Here is a 16,165-nt window from a genome sequence, read left to right on the forward strand (position 1 = left end):
GCTGCAGTTCCAAGACCATGAAATCAGAGCCATCTGACACTTGGTATGTGTACCAAGGAGATGCTAGGAGTGTAACATGTTCGGTCACAAGATGGCAGAGTTCCCTAACTGGCAAAAAAGGAAGTAGCAGTCAGCTTAGCACATTCTTTTGTCCAGGGAGCCTCTAGGGAGCACCACATGGCTGGGACACATTGCAATGAAAACAACATGCTGGCCGTTACTCCTGCTTCCCTCCCCAAATCCTGAAACTCTTCATAGAAAGTGAGGTGGCGGGTGAAGAATGGTCCTGCTGCCTAGTAAGTCAAGGGAGGAGAATAACTAAGAGGTGGAAGCCGAACAAGCACCAAGGCAGAGATAAAAAGAAACGTAAGTGAAAGAAGAAGAAAAAAAGGGGAAGACAAGAAGAAGAACAGTGCGAAAGAGAAGAGCATTTACTCCATGAAAGACAGAATAGCTTCATGGCAAAAGAATTAGCACCAAGACAGATGAACGGGTGTGAGACTGAGGGAAGTACTGTATGCTCCCATATAAATCTTGTTCTCCCAGTTATCACCTTAGCCCTCAACCACACAGTGATGTTGTCTTGGGTAGTTCCGAGTCATTCTGATATTTTTTTTGTTACAAGTTTCAATAGGTCGTCTTGGTATTTGTATTTGCATCTGGGGGGGGGGATTTGCTGCCAGATGTGCTAGAATGCCCTGAGTTGTCTTGCTATCATCTGTCCACATGCATCTGGAATTGCTCTTTCTTGTCTCACTCTCAGCACTGAGGGCCCTATCCTTTTTTCTATCTCCTCCTCCTCACCTACTTCACTCTCTCCTTCCTTTCCTCCTTGTTCTACCTGATCGTGAAGTGCAGAAGGGTGGAGAATGGTACCCACTCATGGAGTGCATAGATCAGAGCAAAGATACACCGCCACTTACACTGCAGTGGTGTAAAAAAGCCTAGAAAGAAATGTGTTTTTAATAATCCTGTGTTGACTCTGTTGACGCTAGTTTCAGTCTCTCATTGTGGTGACACTGAGAGTCAGTTGTATCTTGGCACAACGGGTGCTGCACAGTGTGAATGGGTTCTTAGCTGCCAGTATCTGTGAACACAGCAACAGCAGCTTTTCATAAAGTGGTACCCTCCTTAGAAACATCGATCTGATGCTATGTTTGTTGTGAATGTCAAGTGTATGTCCTTTTGTTTAGATTTTTAATTTTTTTTAACATTTATGTTATGGTCTATTAAACGTTCACAATTTAGATCTACTTTTGTTTTTATGTTATTGTTCCTATTAATTCAACTTTTGTTGTTGTTGTTTTTATTTTATACTGGATAGTTCTAGTTTATCCTTCGGGTATTTATTTATTTATTTATTTATTTATTTATTTATTTATTTATTGTCATTGTAAGTATATACACAGTATACGCATACAATGAAATTCACAGACACCCACAGACCAGACACCACTAGTTGTTTTGTAGATTTTGCAAGCTGAAGACTGGATATAAATCTGCAGATTGATCAATCAATTCACTTTGTGCTATCCAGAAAACATTGCTCTCGTCATTATCTGCTGACTCAGAGTCAAATAATCCCTTACCTGCACATCTGCACTTTATATGTGGTACATTTCTTCATACCATTTCACTGTTCATACAGGAAATCAAGCAACCTAGTATGAAAGTGTTTAATTTAGTCATCTGAATAACCCTGCTAAATGATACCATGCATTTTAGTATGTCTGGAATGCTATTGCCAGTTTACTTTTGTGTAAGGGAAATAGCATATGTTTTTATGGCAGGTTATCACTCATTAATTAGATACTAGTTACACTCCTGGGTGTATGCCCAGTCACTCAATTGGGTGCACACCCCAAAATGCCTCATTTGTAATCACTGCTGTGCCACCATACTGTATGTAATTTCACTTATGCAGGCATAAATTGGCAATAGGATTCTGGCCTACAGGTCAGAGATATATGTATGAGATTAAAAGAATATCTGTTTCCACTCAAGATAATTTTAACTGAAATGGATGGTAGTTCTGAGTTGTAAATATGCAGTTTAGGGCCACATTACTTGTTGGAGCCCCTTTGCCCAAGGTTTTCCTTCAATGCCACCAGATCCTTTCAGGTTATGCTCCTCCAGGTGGCTATGCTGAAGGAAGTCAGAAAACCTTCCACAAGAAATTGGGCCTTTTTGGTGGTAGCACCATCCCTTTGGAATGACCTCCCAGTGGAGATACACCTGGCTCCCTCCCTTCCTAACTTCAAGCGGCTGCTGAAAATACGTTGCTTGTGAAGGCAGCCTCCTTTGAATGTACTTGCCTCTGTTCTGCTGCTTTGATCTGTTATGCTATCAGAGCTTTGTGCTGGTTTATTTCAGTTTGTTATTCTTTCGTTACATATTTTATTTGATTGTGTGTTTTTTTTTATATGTACGCCACCCACAGAAGAGTGCTATGCACTAATGGGGCAGTAAATAAATAAACATATATAAATAAATAGAACTTTGACCATCTGTCATAGTTGTGTTTATGAACTTGTGAAACATCATATATGTAATTCCTTTGTTAAGTCTTTGTATTTTTTTTTCTTTCAGGGATATCAGAGACAACCAAGTAGAGCCATGGTATGTGTCTTCGGAATTAGCTTATACTGTTTTATTGTAAGATAGATCTAACGGGACGTGGTGGCGCTGTGGGCTAAACCGCAGAAGCCTGTGCTGCAGGGTCAGAAGACCAAGCAGTCGTAAGATCATAAGATCGAATCCACGCGACGGAGTGAGCTCCCGTTGCCTGTCCCAGCTCCCGCCAACCTAGCGGTTCGAAAGCATGCAAATGCAAGTAGATCAATAGGGACCACTTCGGTGGGAAGGTAACGGCATTCCATGTCTAAGTTGCACTGGCCATGTGACCACGGAAGATTGTCTTTGGACAAACGCTGGCTCTATGGCTTGGAAATGGGGATGAGCACCGCCCCCTAGAGTCGAACACGACTGGACAGAAATTGTCAAGGGGAACCTTTACCTTTACCTTTTAGATCTAATCAAAAACAAAGAGTCTTCCAGAACCACAAAGGCAGGAAATTTATTGCGTGAACTGTTGTTGATTAAAGTCTACTTTATCCGATACATAGAATGTTACCCAGAATTTCAGGTGTATACATGGTACACCTAATTGGTGGTGGACCTGTAGATCTGAGTCTTGAACAAAATTAGATGCACAGAGTACTGACAGAGGACAATCTTTGGGATTTTGCAGGAGGAGTCATGTAACTTGCTATAGTTACTGATGAGGGATGGAGTGCATGCCAGTTGCACACCCAGTGATGCTCACAATTACATGCAGGGACAAAACAAGCGCTTTATTATTTAGCTTTAATGAGCTGTGGCAACATACATGACTTATCTTGTGTGTGCATAAAGTCCCAACAAAATATTGCCTAGTGACAAGCCTGAAGCATATCCCCATATGACACTGAACATATCTAATTTTGCTTGGTTTCAAAAGTCACGCGGGGCTGGGCCTGGTTAGCACTTGGATGGAAGACCCCCAGAATACCAAGGATTTCCAAATATGGCTAGAAACTAATCCTGTCTGAATCTTCAAAAACTGCTGGCAGCTAGTTCTCCTCTATTTTGCACTGATTAGGCCCCATCTAGTTCTGGACACCACATGTTAAGAAGGATGCAGACAGAGTAGAAAAAGTTCAGAGAAGGGCAATAAGGATGATCCGGGGGCTGGAAACCAAGCCCTGTGAGGAAAGACTGGAAGAACTGGAGCTGTTAGCCTTGAGAAGAGTGAGAGGAGATATGGTAGCACTCTTCAAATACAGTACTTGAAAGGTAGTCATACAGAGGAGGGGCAGGATCTGTTCTCGATCATCGTGGAGTGCAGGACAAGTAATAAATAGGCTCAAATTACTGGAAGCCAGTTTTCAATGGATTATTAGGAAAAAATATCCTGTTAGAGCAGTACAACAATGGAATCAATGGAATCAGGAGGTGGTGAGTGCTCCAATGCTGAAGGCATTCAAGAGAAAATTAGACTACCACCTACCAAATATGCTCTGATTTGGATTCCTGCATTGAGCAAGGGGTTGGATTTGATGGTAGAGCCCCTTCCAAATCCATTATTCTATGATTTATACAATACTGGGCTAGAGAGAATCAGTATGAAATATCTTTCTACATCTCTTGTATTCCTAATAAACATGCTCAGAGGACCTGGAAAGTGACTTGTTTCCCATAGACCACTGCTTAGTAATTTTAGTTGAATCCTTACTTCAATTTTTTCTTCAGTCATTCTGCTTAGGCTGTTCCTAGTTCTGCGATTCAGGTGGCATATAGATGACGTAAATACATATTTTTGAAAGGGGTTGATATACACGTGGATGGAGCTTCATGAAATAGCTTTCGCACAGAACATGTAAAATCCTTTAAAACATAAAAAGAATCTTGTTCTATGTTTTGCAAGGGTTTTGAAGATCTGCTTTGAAAAATACTCTGGAAATCATTTTAATCTCTTGTCATCTTTGATAGGGGAGGAAGCAGAGGACTCGTTATGGACTGCACAAGCACTGTGAGAACTGTATCAACAGATACTGCCAAGCCCCAGTTGAGCCGGCTGTCTCTTGTGTGGTCATCAGCTGCCATTCCCGCTGTGGCGCTGCCTTTCACATGTGCAAAGAGGAGGAACATCAACTTTTGTGTCCCCTAGAAGAAGTCCCATGCCTCAACTCTGCTTATGGCTGCCCTTTCACCATGGCCCGTTTTAAAATGGCAAAACATCTCCAGGTCTGCCCAGCCAGTATAGTGAGCTGCTCCATGGAATGGAATCGTTGGCCATGTCTGGATTCTGAAGCCATTTTGCATGAAAATATTATGAAGGAAGAACACAGCGAAAAGTGCCTGGATGTGGCCCTGGCCCTGAGAGATCAGGATGCTCTCTTTAGGGTACTCAAAATGGCTGAACTTTTCCCTGAATGCAAGGAGATTATCATCACGGACAAAACAGCTTCTGATGAGGAGGGCCTTGGAGAAGAAGCTACTGGAGGCGGAACTGGTCAGAATCAAACAAACGATGCTGAACCAGCTGAGCTCACTCAAGAAGAGCGTGAGAATTTGGCAAAGAACAAAGAAAGTGTGGATTTGATTGGTTATAAAGCTTGGGAGAATATGTTTAGCAAAGAATTTCAAGCATGTAAAGTAACAGAACAATCTACTGGTAATGGGAAAAACAAAACTGAGAGCAGGTCTCTGAATGCAGGGCATACTCCTAGTGAGAGTGTTGTGAAAGACGCCAGCAGTGTGAGAGACTGTGAGGAAACCCAACCTCCTTTGGAAATCAGTTTAGCAGCTGAAAAGACAGGCCTGGCTCCTTGGCAAGATGGAGTGCTGGAGAGACTGAAAAAGGAAGTTCCTGTAGGGGAGTATAATATGTATCTGGTGCACCATGGAAGAATGCTTATTCATTTTGGGCAGATGGCTGCTTGCACTCCCCGAGAGAAAGACTTTGTGTATGGAAACCTGGAAGTCCATGAAGTGAAGACAGAGACGACCTTCAAAGTACCAACCAGCTATTGTGGCAAAAGAGCACGTCTTGGAGATCCAACAGCGCACAAGAAGCCAACTAAGACTGTATCTCTGGACACTTCAGATTTAGGGATAAGTGCCGAAGAACTTCCTCAGTCTGATGCAATAAAAACTACGCTGCTCTGTGCCCTGGAGAAAGAACTGAAAGGGCACGAGGTATCTCAGACAAAGTCTATTGATGGTCTATATGTAGATTTCGGGACCCAAACATATAGATTTGCCACGGAGCCTTTCTCCTCCACAGATGTCCTGGCAGATGTTCTCGATACAAATGATTCACCAGGCCTAAATTTACAGCTGCGTAGCGAGAGTGTAACCCAAAGGCATAATAAAAGCAGCTCAGCATTCACATTCTCCTGCAACCACTTTTTCAGAAGAGATGAATTTCCTTCACATTTCAAGAATGTTCACACGGATATCCAGTCCTGCCTAGATGGATGGTTCCAGCATCGCTGCCCGCTTGCCTATCTTGGTTGCACTTTTGTTCAATATCCTTGGTGCCCTTTTGGGCAAAGATCAAGTGTCATTTACAGCCAGCATCTCCAGACATTTGCTCTCAGGCCAGAGGTTGACCCTGCACTCTTAAAGAAATACAAATTGATCAGAAATAGCAAGGGGAAAGAAGTGGATGCTCTGAGCAGCCTTCCCTTGGAAATCCTGAAGTACATTGCTGGGTTTTTGGACAGCATCAGCTTGTCCCAGCTGGCTCAGGTGTCGGTGCAAATGAGGGACATCTGTGCAACTTTGCTGCAAGAGAGAGGAATGGTTTTTCTGCTGTGGGAAAAGAAGAGGTATTCTCATGGCGGCACCTCTTGGAGAGTCCGCAGAAAGGTAAGCGATGGGGAGACTAGAGAGCATGATGGCATCGTCCAGACAGATTTACTAAAATATCTACACTCCTTTTTGGATGTTGGTTTCTGACCTTCACAGAGTCTCTGAGGTAGACAACAGGTGGATCCTGGGGCCATCTTTTGCATATACCACTCCAACTCCAAGACCCTTTACAACCTATTGTTGCTCAATATGGTGGTAGTGCCTCCCCCTTCTCACTTGCCTCAAATTCCTCCACTTGGTGCAAGAAGTTAAATACACCGAATGGCAATGGAGGAGTGCAGTAATATGTGAAAGAGTTGAATGAATGAATGAATGAATGAATGAATGAATGAATGAATTAATAATAATAATAATAATAATAATAATAATAATAATAATAATAATAATAATAATAATAATAATAATAATAATAATAATTTATTGTCATTGTAAGTATATACACATACAACGAAATTCACAGACACCCAGAGACCAGACACATGCACACACATAAAATTCCCCAAACACTCCCCACCCACTAAAAGTCCCCCACTAAAAATACAAACATCTACACTGCAGGCCAAGTAACACAGTCCAACTAATTATTCACTACTGGTGGTCTTTAAGCTCATTATTAACTGCGATTATAGCTCTGGGATAAAAACTATTGAGAAAACGTGCCTTTCATGTGAAAAATATGAAGCACAAGTTAAAAATTCAGAAGTGGAAAGTATGATATCTTTCAGACACTGGTTCTGACAGAAACAAATTTGCTCGAATTTTCAATGATACCTTATCTGAACAAAATTGTGGCAACTTATCTGAACAGTCTCAATGTGATATAAATAAATGTTTTTAAAAATGGCTTCAGGAAAACTATACAGCTTACTCTACAGTTACTTTAACATTGGGAGCCTGCTTTTATGCAGTGCTCAGAAGCAAGTGCCATTTAATTTAGCTGAGCTCTCAGTTCTAGTTTTTTTCCTCTCATTGGAATCTCTTTTTAAGAAGTCTTTAAAAGAGATGCCTAATGGAAAATCGCCTAAACTGTGGGAGGACAGAGCAGCTTATCAGCATGCAGAAATACTGCAGTCACCTTAAATGTAAACAAACTACAAAAGTAGAATAATTTTATCACAAATAACACTAGAATACAGCAGGAAAGGGGCAGAGCTCTGAATAAATTGCAGCACATGTATTTGCAAGTCTTGTGTCAAGTCGGTGCCAATAAAAAAAAAAACAATGTGGTTTCTGACAGTGCGCAAGCACAAAGAAAAAATAAACATGTATCCATTAAACAGGCAAGCTTGACCATAGGATAGTTGCTACGGTAATTCAGTTTAAGAAGTACATACTGTATTGAGAATCCTGTCATCATTTGAAGACTTCTCCAAGCTAGAGCTTTAGATCAAAACAACCTAAGGTGAACTGGGAAGGAGTCAAACATGACATCTTATACTTTTAACTGACCACCTTTCAAAATTTACATACTTTCCCCCTCTTGTACACATACAGCAACTACTAATCAAACTAATATATTATCTGGCTTATATTTTATTATCTTGTCAATATGGGAATCATAAGCTGCCTTGTTAAAAGCCTTACTGTGATCAAGATACTGTAAATTACATCCACAGCATACCCTTGCTGTATCAAGATTATGTAACTCTGGACAAGTCCAGACAGGCACATAGCTTGCTATTTGGATCGCTTTTGGTACTGCTTCCTTTGAATCAAATTTTAGTGTCTATGTGCATTTTGACTTAGAGTGAATCATCCCATCCCTCTTTCTAGTTAACTCATTCTTTTTTGGCACAGCACTAGAGTTATTGGGGTTTTTGGTGCAATTTGGAGCACTCGTTATTATCCCATGTGGATGTTTAGTTTGCATCCAAATAGAATTGTGGGCGGGATTTTCTAGTATGACCACCCTGTGACATATTTGGTGGGTAGTGCCATTGAAAGGGACAATGGAGAACCATCGCCTCGGCTATTTTCATATACTCTACCCATTTTAATTTTTTCAAATATAATTTTTTTCTGTCTAGACAGTGCTATTCTAGATAAATTACTGGTATTATGTATACTAGCTAGGTAGATGTATTGCTGTTTCACTGTCACTTTATTCGAGAAAAAAAGAAAAAGGAAAATCGCTGTGGCCAACTGAAAGATGACCAGTAGAAAAGGTGGGAAGGGGGGCTGGAAGGAGAGTGGCATTAATCAAAAGGGGAACGACTTGAAGCAATCCAAACAGATTTGCACCCTTGTTGCAGGAGAAAAAACTTTGATCAGTATGAACAGAAGGATCCCTCAAGTGACAGATGTAATAAATTGCACTAAAGATAAGAATCTTTTAAGTGCAGAACCTGACCACTCAATCTGGATGTGCCCTCTGTAAAAAAGAGATATGATTTGTCATGTGTATTTGAAAAATGCATGCTGGCTGTCAGTAATCACAGTGTTCTTTTTAAGTGCTGACGAGCCAATTGCTTAATGATCTACTGTATTCTGGAAACTTTCCTGGTACTGATGTCAAGCTGACTGGTCAGCAGTTGCTCTGATCCTCCTCCCCACCTGCTTTTCAAAGTTGGGGTCAACGTTTGCATGCCTTCAGTCTCTCAGCACTTACATTCTCTAAGAATTCTCAAAGCACATAGACAGATGGTTCACTATTATACTTTAAAAATCCTTTAACAACCTTAGCTGCAGTTCTTCTGTCTTGAAGATTAATTCATTTAAAGGAGCTAGATATTCCCACACCATCTCTTTAAATATTTTGGACTGCAGCCCCACTTCTACATCATTCATTCTATTTTTAACATATTAAGCACCGTTTCCCTTTTGGGAAAAAACAGAGGGAAAGGAGGAATTGAAAAGTCCACTTCTTTGTCATCCTTTAACATTTCACTCTCTTCTCCACACAGTAGACCTATTGTTTTCTTTTGCTCCCTCTTGCTTTGAAAGATGTTTTGAGCACAGAATGCTCTCAAGTTCCTCAGCTATGCTTTTAAATTAAAGAATTGGGCACTTGTCTCAAACCAGATCATAGCCAACAGACTATAATTACTTGTTTACAGGTAAGAGCACTTCATTGTCTGCAAACATCAGGAGTCAATCTCATGGATGGCTGATAACATAGTCCAAACCATTATTAGGAAATCTGGAGTAATGGCAATTTAATCAAAAATTGATTTAGATGGAAAACCTTGTCAACAGGGCTTTTCCTTAGAGTATCACAAGCTTTGCTAGGTTGAGGGTTGTTTTTCAGATTGGCGGACAGCCTGAGGGCTGCACTCCCAAGGGTTGAATCTAAAAGGGCATGGCCATGCATTTTTTAAATTTTATAATACAGAAGTATTTATTTATTATCCATTTTTAGGCTTAGGGTTTTCAACATAATTCAGTGACTGAGGCTTTTGTTATTTATCAGTACCTTAAATTCACTTCTTGACTAGCTCCACGCTTGGAATCCTAATGACAAGGCATGTTGGGGTCAAAGACTGCCCGCATGGCCTTGCCAGACAAGCTGTGCTCCTGGTCTTATGGATCTTGGCTCTGAGACTCAGTGGACATTTAGAACAGTGGTTTTTAACCTTTGTTACTCAGGTGTTTTTGAACTGCAACTCCCAGAAACCCCAGCCAGCAGAGCTGATGGTGAAGGCTTCTGGGAGTTGCAGTCCAAAAACATCTGAGTAACCCAAGGTTAAGAACCAGTGATTTAGAATGTTCACTCTGGGCCTACAAGGCCATTCAATTCTCTAATTAAGTGCAGCAATAAGGTGTTTCAGCAGGAGGGTACAAAGGAAACTCAGGCCAAGGAGACACAGGGTGAGCACCAGAGTAAAGTTAAAAAATTGTGATAGAAAAGAATCACAAAGATGACAGGAAAAGCCAATCAGATGATCCATGTTTCTTTTCAAAGCTAAGACACAAGGAAGGCCAAGTGAGAAGAATGAACAAACTAAAAGGGCGACTACACAGGCATTTAGCCCACCATTAGACCACTACTATTTCACTCCTGAAGATGGTAATCAGACAATGTCTGGATTGAACCAGCTCGCCCCCAAAGTGGTCCTATTTCTGAGCCCCTGTCAGAGGCTTCTACTTTTGTGTGTGTGGGTAGGTCTGTTCTCTTTTGGTCCATTGCCAGTGCGTGTGATAGCCGGAAATGGACCAAAAGTGAGTCTTCCTCTAATTTGCCAATATTGTAATATGGGTTAGTAAGACAGCCATTTCAAAATATTGGCAAATTAATCAATTCCTCGGCTCCATAGAAGGGCTGAAAAGAATATTGGCTGCACCAATTTTAAAGAATTAAAAAAATGCATAGTTTCCTCTCAGAAGCTTTTATTTGGTTTCCTTTTAAAAGTCAATTGACCACCTGCCTGATTCAGCTGTGAACAGGCTCTCCAGTGGACCTTTAAGAGAAAAGCCACTTCCTGAATTGTCAAAGGCAGGAGATGGGGGTATTTATATTCGTATACAAATCTGAATACCCCTGCACAGGTGGCGATAATGAGGGTCCAGCCCCATGAGGCCGGACGGTCCACTCAGAATTCTGCCGCCGCTCCAACCTCTGCAGAGCCTTCCAATGGCTCCAGAGCTCACGATCTGTGAGCCACTCTTTGACCTGGTGGAGAGGCTTGCCGTCCTGCTTCCTCCCAGGAGTGGCAAGCCGACTGCGATCTACAGAGTCATTGGAAGTGGTGGAATTGTGAGTGGACTGTGCAGCCACATGGGGCTGGACCCTCGTTATTGCCCCCTGTGCGGGGGTATTCATATACCCCCATCTCTACTGTGGACCCCATGGGGTTCTTCAGGTCATATGCTGTTTGGATGTGAGGATGACACCTTATAGCAACCCTGTTTAGCCAATCCACCCTGCTCCTTTCACACCCTGTGGACAAGCCCTAACCCTTAATAAATACTGACATACTGATTTAGTTTCTTTTAAAAAGTCTCCAAATATTTTCCTTTACTATTATTATACTTTTGTAATTAAAGCTTATTTCTCCTTTCATCTGTTCTCTTTAATTCTTAGCCCCTCATTCTTTTTCCTTTTTTCCCTCTAGAATCCATTTAATAAAAGGATAGGGAACATACCGTCTATGTAAACGATTGAGATCTCAACCAGTTTCATTTGAAAAAGTATAAATATAAAACATGAATCCATTTAGACAGATTATAACAAGCAATTAGGCCACCTACCCACAAACACTTTTTATTCTAGCAACTCAATTCAGTCCTGAAAAATCTCATCTGTCAGTATTGCCAAGTGATTACCTGAACTTCATAAAAATAAATCAATTGTAAATAAAATCATTCCAAGTAGAGCAGGGCAAGGGAGGTGGAGAAAGAGGGAACTAATTCATTAATACCCAGTTCCACAGGTTTTTTTAAAGTCCATGTTGTGTTAGAAAATACATTGAATCAGTCTCTCTTAGCAATGATTCAACAAAAAGAAAAAAGGATGTATATTCATTTATAAAGTTATGAAAATAATTTTCATTTGGTAAGATCTTTATCTTTGAATTTGAATTGATCCTTTGATCAATTCAAACTTCTGTTCCATTATCATTCATTTCTTCCTCCTCTTCCTTTTGCACTGGATTCCAAATGCATGCCTTTTTGGGATTATGTTCCATTGAATCCAGTGAGAGTTGCATACAGTTGCACTGCATTTGGCCCCCATTTCCCCTCCTTCCTTCCTTCTTTCTTTTCTCACACTACTAACCTGGACGCTATACCTCTGCTGACACTGGCAGTTTAATTAAGGCTGGGCTGTAGCAGGTCGGATAAGTCAACTGTGCTGTTCTGGCTCCTGACAGATTTATAAAATTGTAGAAAGGACTGCAAGGACTATTGAGTCCAAACCACTGACAAAGCAGAAATCCACAGCTAAAGTATCCCTGTCAGATGGCCATCCATTCTCTGCTTTTAAAAAACCTTCTAATGAAGTCAAGTCCAAGAACTTCTGAGGTAATTGTTTCCATTGTCAAACAAGTCTTAATGTCAGAAAGATCGTCTTAATGTTTAATTGACATCTCCTTTATTGCATTTTGGATATATTGCTTTGGATCCTACTCTCTAGAGCCAAAGAAAACAAGCTTGCTCCATCTTCTGCAGGACATTCCTTGAAATATTTAAAGATAGCTATCATATCACTTCAGCCTTCTCTTTTCTAGACTAAACATACCCAGCTCCCTAAACCATTCTTGGTTTCCAGATCTTTTATCATCAGGGCCGTTTGGATATGTTTCTTCTCTTCTGCTGGGCAGATTGGGGTGGTGGTGAGGTGCTACAGATTTAAAGAGAAAACATAACTAATTTTAAGCAGATGAGCAACAAGGAAGAACAGATAGTGACAGCGGAAGGGTGGAGCAATACAACAGCTGCAGGTAGAGAGACACATGTGTGCTCAGTGTGCAAGATTAGTGGGGTGCTACTTGGGTTGCACACCTCAACCCTTTGATCAAAACCCGAAACCCTAGTAATCCTGGCCCTTTCACATATTGTCATCCTCATGAGTTGAGGAGAGAGGGGACGTTCTTACTGGTCCAGCTCCTATCAGCTCATCCTCTTTGCCTGACCCCGCCCTCCAAGCCTTTGGATACTGACATTCTGCAGCTGAGCACCTCCTTTAGAGGAGTTCTGCTGCCCTTCACCATTTAGAACATAGAGGGCAGTGGGCCCAAAGCACTGTCCTCCCTCTTACATTTCTAATCATGTAAGAGCTAGAACATCTGCATGTGATTCTGCTGTGGTTATAGCTGGCCTCCCTTTGGGATGTGAAAGGCTAGAAATTTGTAAACAATTTGTAAACAGTTGTCTGGATGCTCAGTCTATGTTCTGCGCTGGCCTCTGGTCTTCCATCTGTATGGTAAGAGATTTAAAGAGGTATATAATTTAATATTACCTATCATTATAAAACAAGAAAAATTATTGGGCTGTATTTTCTAAGGGCTCAATCACACCTGCCAAAAGAACTCAAGTTATACCGATTTGGCTATTATTTATATTGATTCATAAATTCCTGTTCACATGATGCATAGCCAACATTGATTTATTTCCCCCACAATCAGTTCATTTCCCCCCTTTCCGGGAGGGTTGTTTTAAATTTTACCGATGATGTATAAATTAATTCCTTATTTTTTCTGTGTGAATGTTGCTGGTGATTTATTTCCTTTGCAAAGGGGCCAGGTTTCTGGGTGCTGTGACCACTTCAAAGCCACTGTGCTTGTAAAGGGATATTGGCTAGTAGTCACCACCACTGGTTCCAGTGACACAAAAACAACATGAATGCATTGCTCAGAGGAAGACAGCCTTCTTCCCCTCCTTTGTGGGTGAAAACAGGCTTGAGATTTCCTGTTTTGAATTGTAAAGTAAGGAACATTTCATTTTTTTAACCCTGTTCTTCAGAAAACCCACTTTCTCCTCCTGACACTACTGTATTCAAAAGGGAAAAGAAAAATTAAAGCTAAGAACTGAGAGGGAGGGATAGGCAGGGAAAGTCAGTAAAGGAGGGAAGGGAAAAGGGGAGGGAGAGAAAAGGCGCATACCATTTCATCAATATATCAACCTTTGGTAATTAAAAAAAAGGACAAGGGGGTCCTCACTGCCCCAAGAAACAGTAGAGAAAATGAACTGAAACAAAATTAAAGAACAGTGTAACCTCCTACAATAGTTCAAATAGAAATAAATAAATCAATACACGTAAAAACAATGTGAATGCTCCTGCTGATACCACATGGCCGAACAGAGGTATGAATAGAATTGGTATAATTGGGATTCTTTACTCATGTGTGATCAAACCTTAAGATGTTGGAGCCATTTGCAAGATCTCATTAGAATACTGAAATGTTATTGCCTGTGTTCCTTATTTATATTTCTCTACAGGTATGGAAATTTAGTACTCTGTTCTCCACTGTTAACAACTGGCAGTTGAACGGCATTCCTTCCATGGCTGAACATTTAAAAACCTGCCCTTTCTATGAGGTGGAGCACAAGAAGGATCCTGTTTTGCTGACTAGCATGATTCTGCCAGAAGAGCGGTCGCAAGAGAGTTTGGTCTCTACGTTCACACATGGACCAAGTCCTAAGAAAGTTCAGAGAAGATTGTATTGATTTATAGAGAAAGAGTACTTTCATTCTGGAAATAAAATGTTAAACAATTGGGGACTCTCTGAAATGCACTAAGGGTTCTTTTCTTCACCAATACAGAAGAATTCATAACCACATCAGACTTTTTTCCTTTCTTTTGTTAAGCATGCATACATTTCCATCTTGCAGCATGACAATGTTTGTTTCCCACTGAATTCTGTAGGAGTTGTATCCAAATAGGTTATGGTATGGGATGAAACAGAGAGTGGCCAAATTTTCTCAGCTCTGATGCTGGATTCACCAAAGCAGATTTGACCAAAGTCAAAACTGGGCATTTCATTAATCATGTAATACTAGGGAAGGGGTTGTAATACTTAATGGCCAGAATCTAATTGAAAAAACAAGACCAGTTTTAAGTCTGTCAGTCTAAATTTTAGTGAACTGCTGCTGCTTGACAAGCTAGTGTTTGCATTTCTTGTTCTGCACCAAGTTGTGCAACTGATATGCAACAGGAAATACAACTGCTACCTTCTTAACTAGTGGCAATTCATTGCTGAGATGTATGTCAATGAACCTCTGCCAGCATGTGTTAAGTTAGAGGTTCCCAAACTTTTTCAGCTTACAGCTCCCTTGACTTACTGGCCACTGGGTGTGGCTCCCCAATATGATACCTCAGGTTGGGGGAGAAAGTCGGTCAGTAAGTCAAGGGAGCTGAAAACATATGGCAATCACTGGCCTAACTCTCCAGCCTGCTCCCAAAGGCTGGTGTGTTTGGAGCTTATCTTGGCCTCTGCCAGTCGGTTGGCTGGCCAACCGGCCATCCTCCCATGCTCTGGCACATGGTGCCACAGCTCGTCTCTCTATCCACGCTGGACAAGCCCTGCCTGTCTCTCTGCTGCCAGCATCAATTCTTCCTTCAGACCTGTCCTGCACTCTAAACATGTGGCTTTGGTGGCGGCTGTGAGGCCAGGGCCTTTGCTGGCTGCCCCCTCAAGCTCTGCAGCAGAGACCAGCTGTGAGCAAACTGGGTCACTATAGAGCTCACCCACCCATGCGCCAGGCGGCCACTGTTGTCCTCGGCAGCTGCTCAGATGCCCCGTGACAACCGCCAGCTAACTGGGCTTACTACTGTCCTGTGGTTTTCTCCCAAGCTCATGGTGCTGCTGCCAGGTTTGAGCAGATCTTCACCACACAAGTGGATAAGGATAGCCTGAATTCTACCCCATCATCTCGAATCATAGGGAGGAAGGCTGGGAGGGTTTCTTAGCTGCTAGGTTTGGAGCCACCCCATCTTCCCGCCCAAATAACTAGGGGGAACTTGGAAGCAGATCAGCCTGCTCCCTTACCTCCAAGCCAACAATGGGGTTGAAGAATAAAGAAAAGCTCCGTCTGCTCTTTCTCTCTCTCCCCCCCCCCGTATGGGCACAAATGGCAGGGCCAAAATCTGGCCCCAGACAGACTGCCCAAGCAGAGCGGCAGACCATAGCTGCACACTGCTCACTTTTTTTCCTGTAGCAGCAGCTCCTGCTTAGACCACAAGCTGAATGCTGCCACCCCCTTCCTCCTCCTCTGCCTTCCAAAGCGGCCATTTGCATTGGCAGCCAGCAAAGTAGAGCCAAGCCCCCAGGAAACACAGCTATCTCGTGGTCTCGTGTGCTCCCAGAGACCT

At 41.8% G+C, this 16,165-nt stretch overlaps 1 protein-coding gene across 3 annotated transcripts in view; it reads left to right on the plus strand.

Moving 5' to 3' along the window:
* Window positions 1–14,631, plus strand: part of FBXO40 (F-box protein 40) — a 30,684-nt gene extending 16,053 nt beyond the window's left edge. For 2 of the 3 annotated variants that reach the window (XM_020789473.3, XM_020789475.3), the window contains 3 exons: window positions 2,590–2,619; window positions 4,531–6,414; window positions 14,293–14,631. In XM_020789473.3, the coding sequence (XP_020645132.3) occupies window positions 2,617–2,619; window positions 4,531–6,414; window positions 14,293–14,520 (2,115 nt within the window). In that variant the 5' untranslated portion in view covers window positions 2,590–2,616 and the 3' untranslated portion in view covers window positions 14,521–14,631. The remainder of the gene's footprint in view (window positions 1–2,589; window positions 2,620–4,530; window positions 6,415–14,292) is intronic. The other variant, XM_072991719.2, reaches the window with a different exon arrangement.
* Window positions 14,632–16,165: the final 1,534 nt, after the last annotated feature.

The sequence above is a fragment of the Pogona vitticeps genome, chromosome 2, assembly GCF_051106095.1.
Source record: "Pogona vitticeps strain Pit_001003342236 chromosome 2, PviZW2.1, whole genome shotgun sequence".
In the NCBI taxonomy this organism is placed as follows: Eukaryota; Metazoa; Chordata; class Lepidosauria; order Squamata; family Agamidae; genus Pogona; species Pogona vitticeps.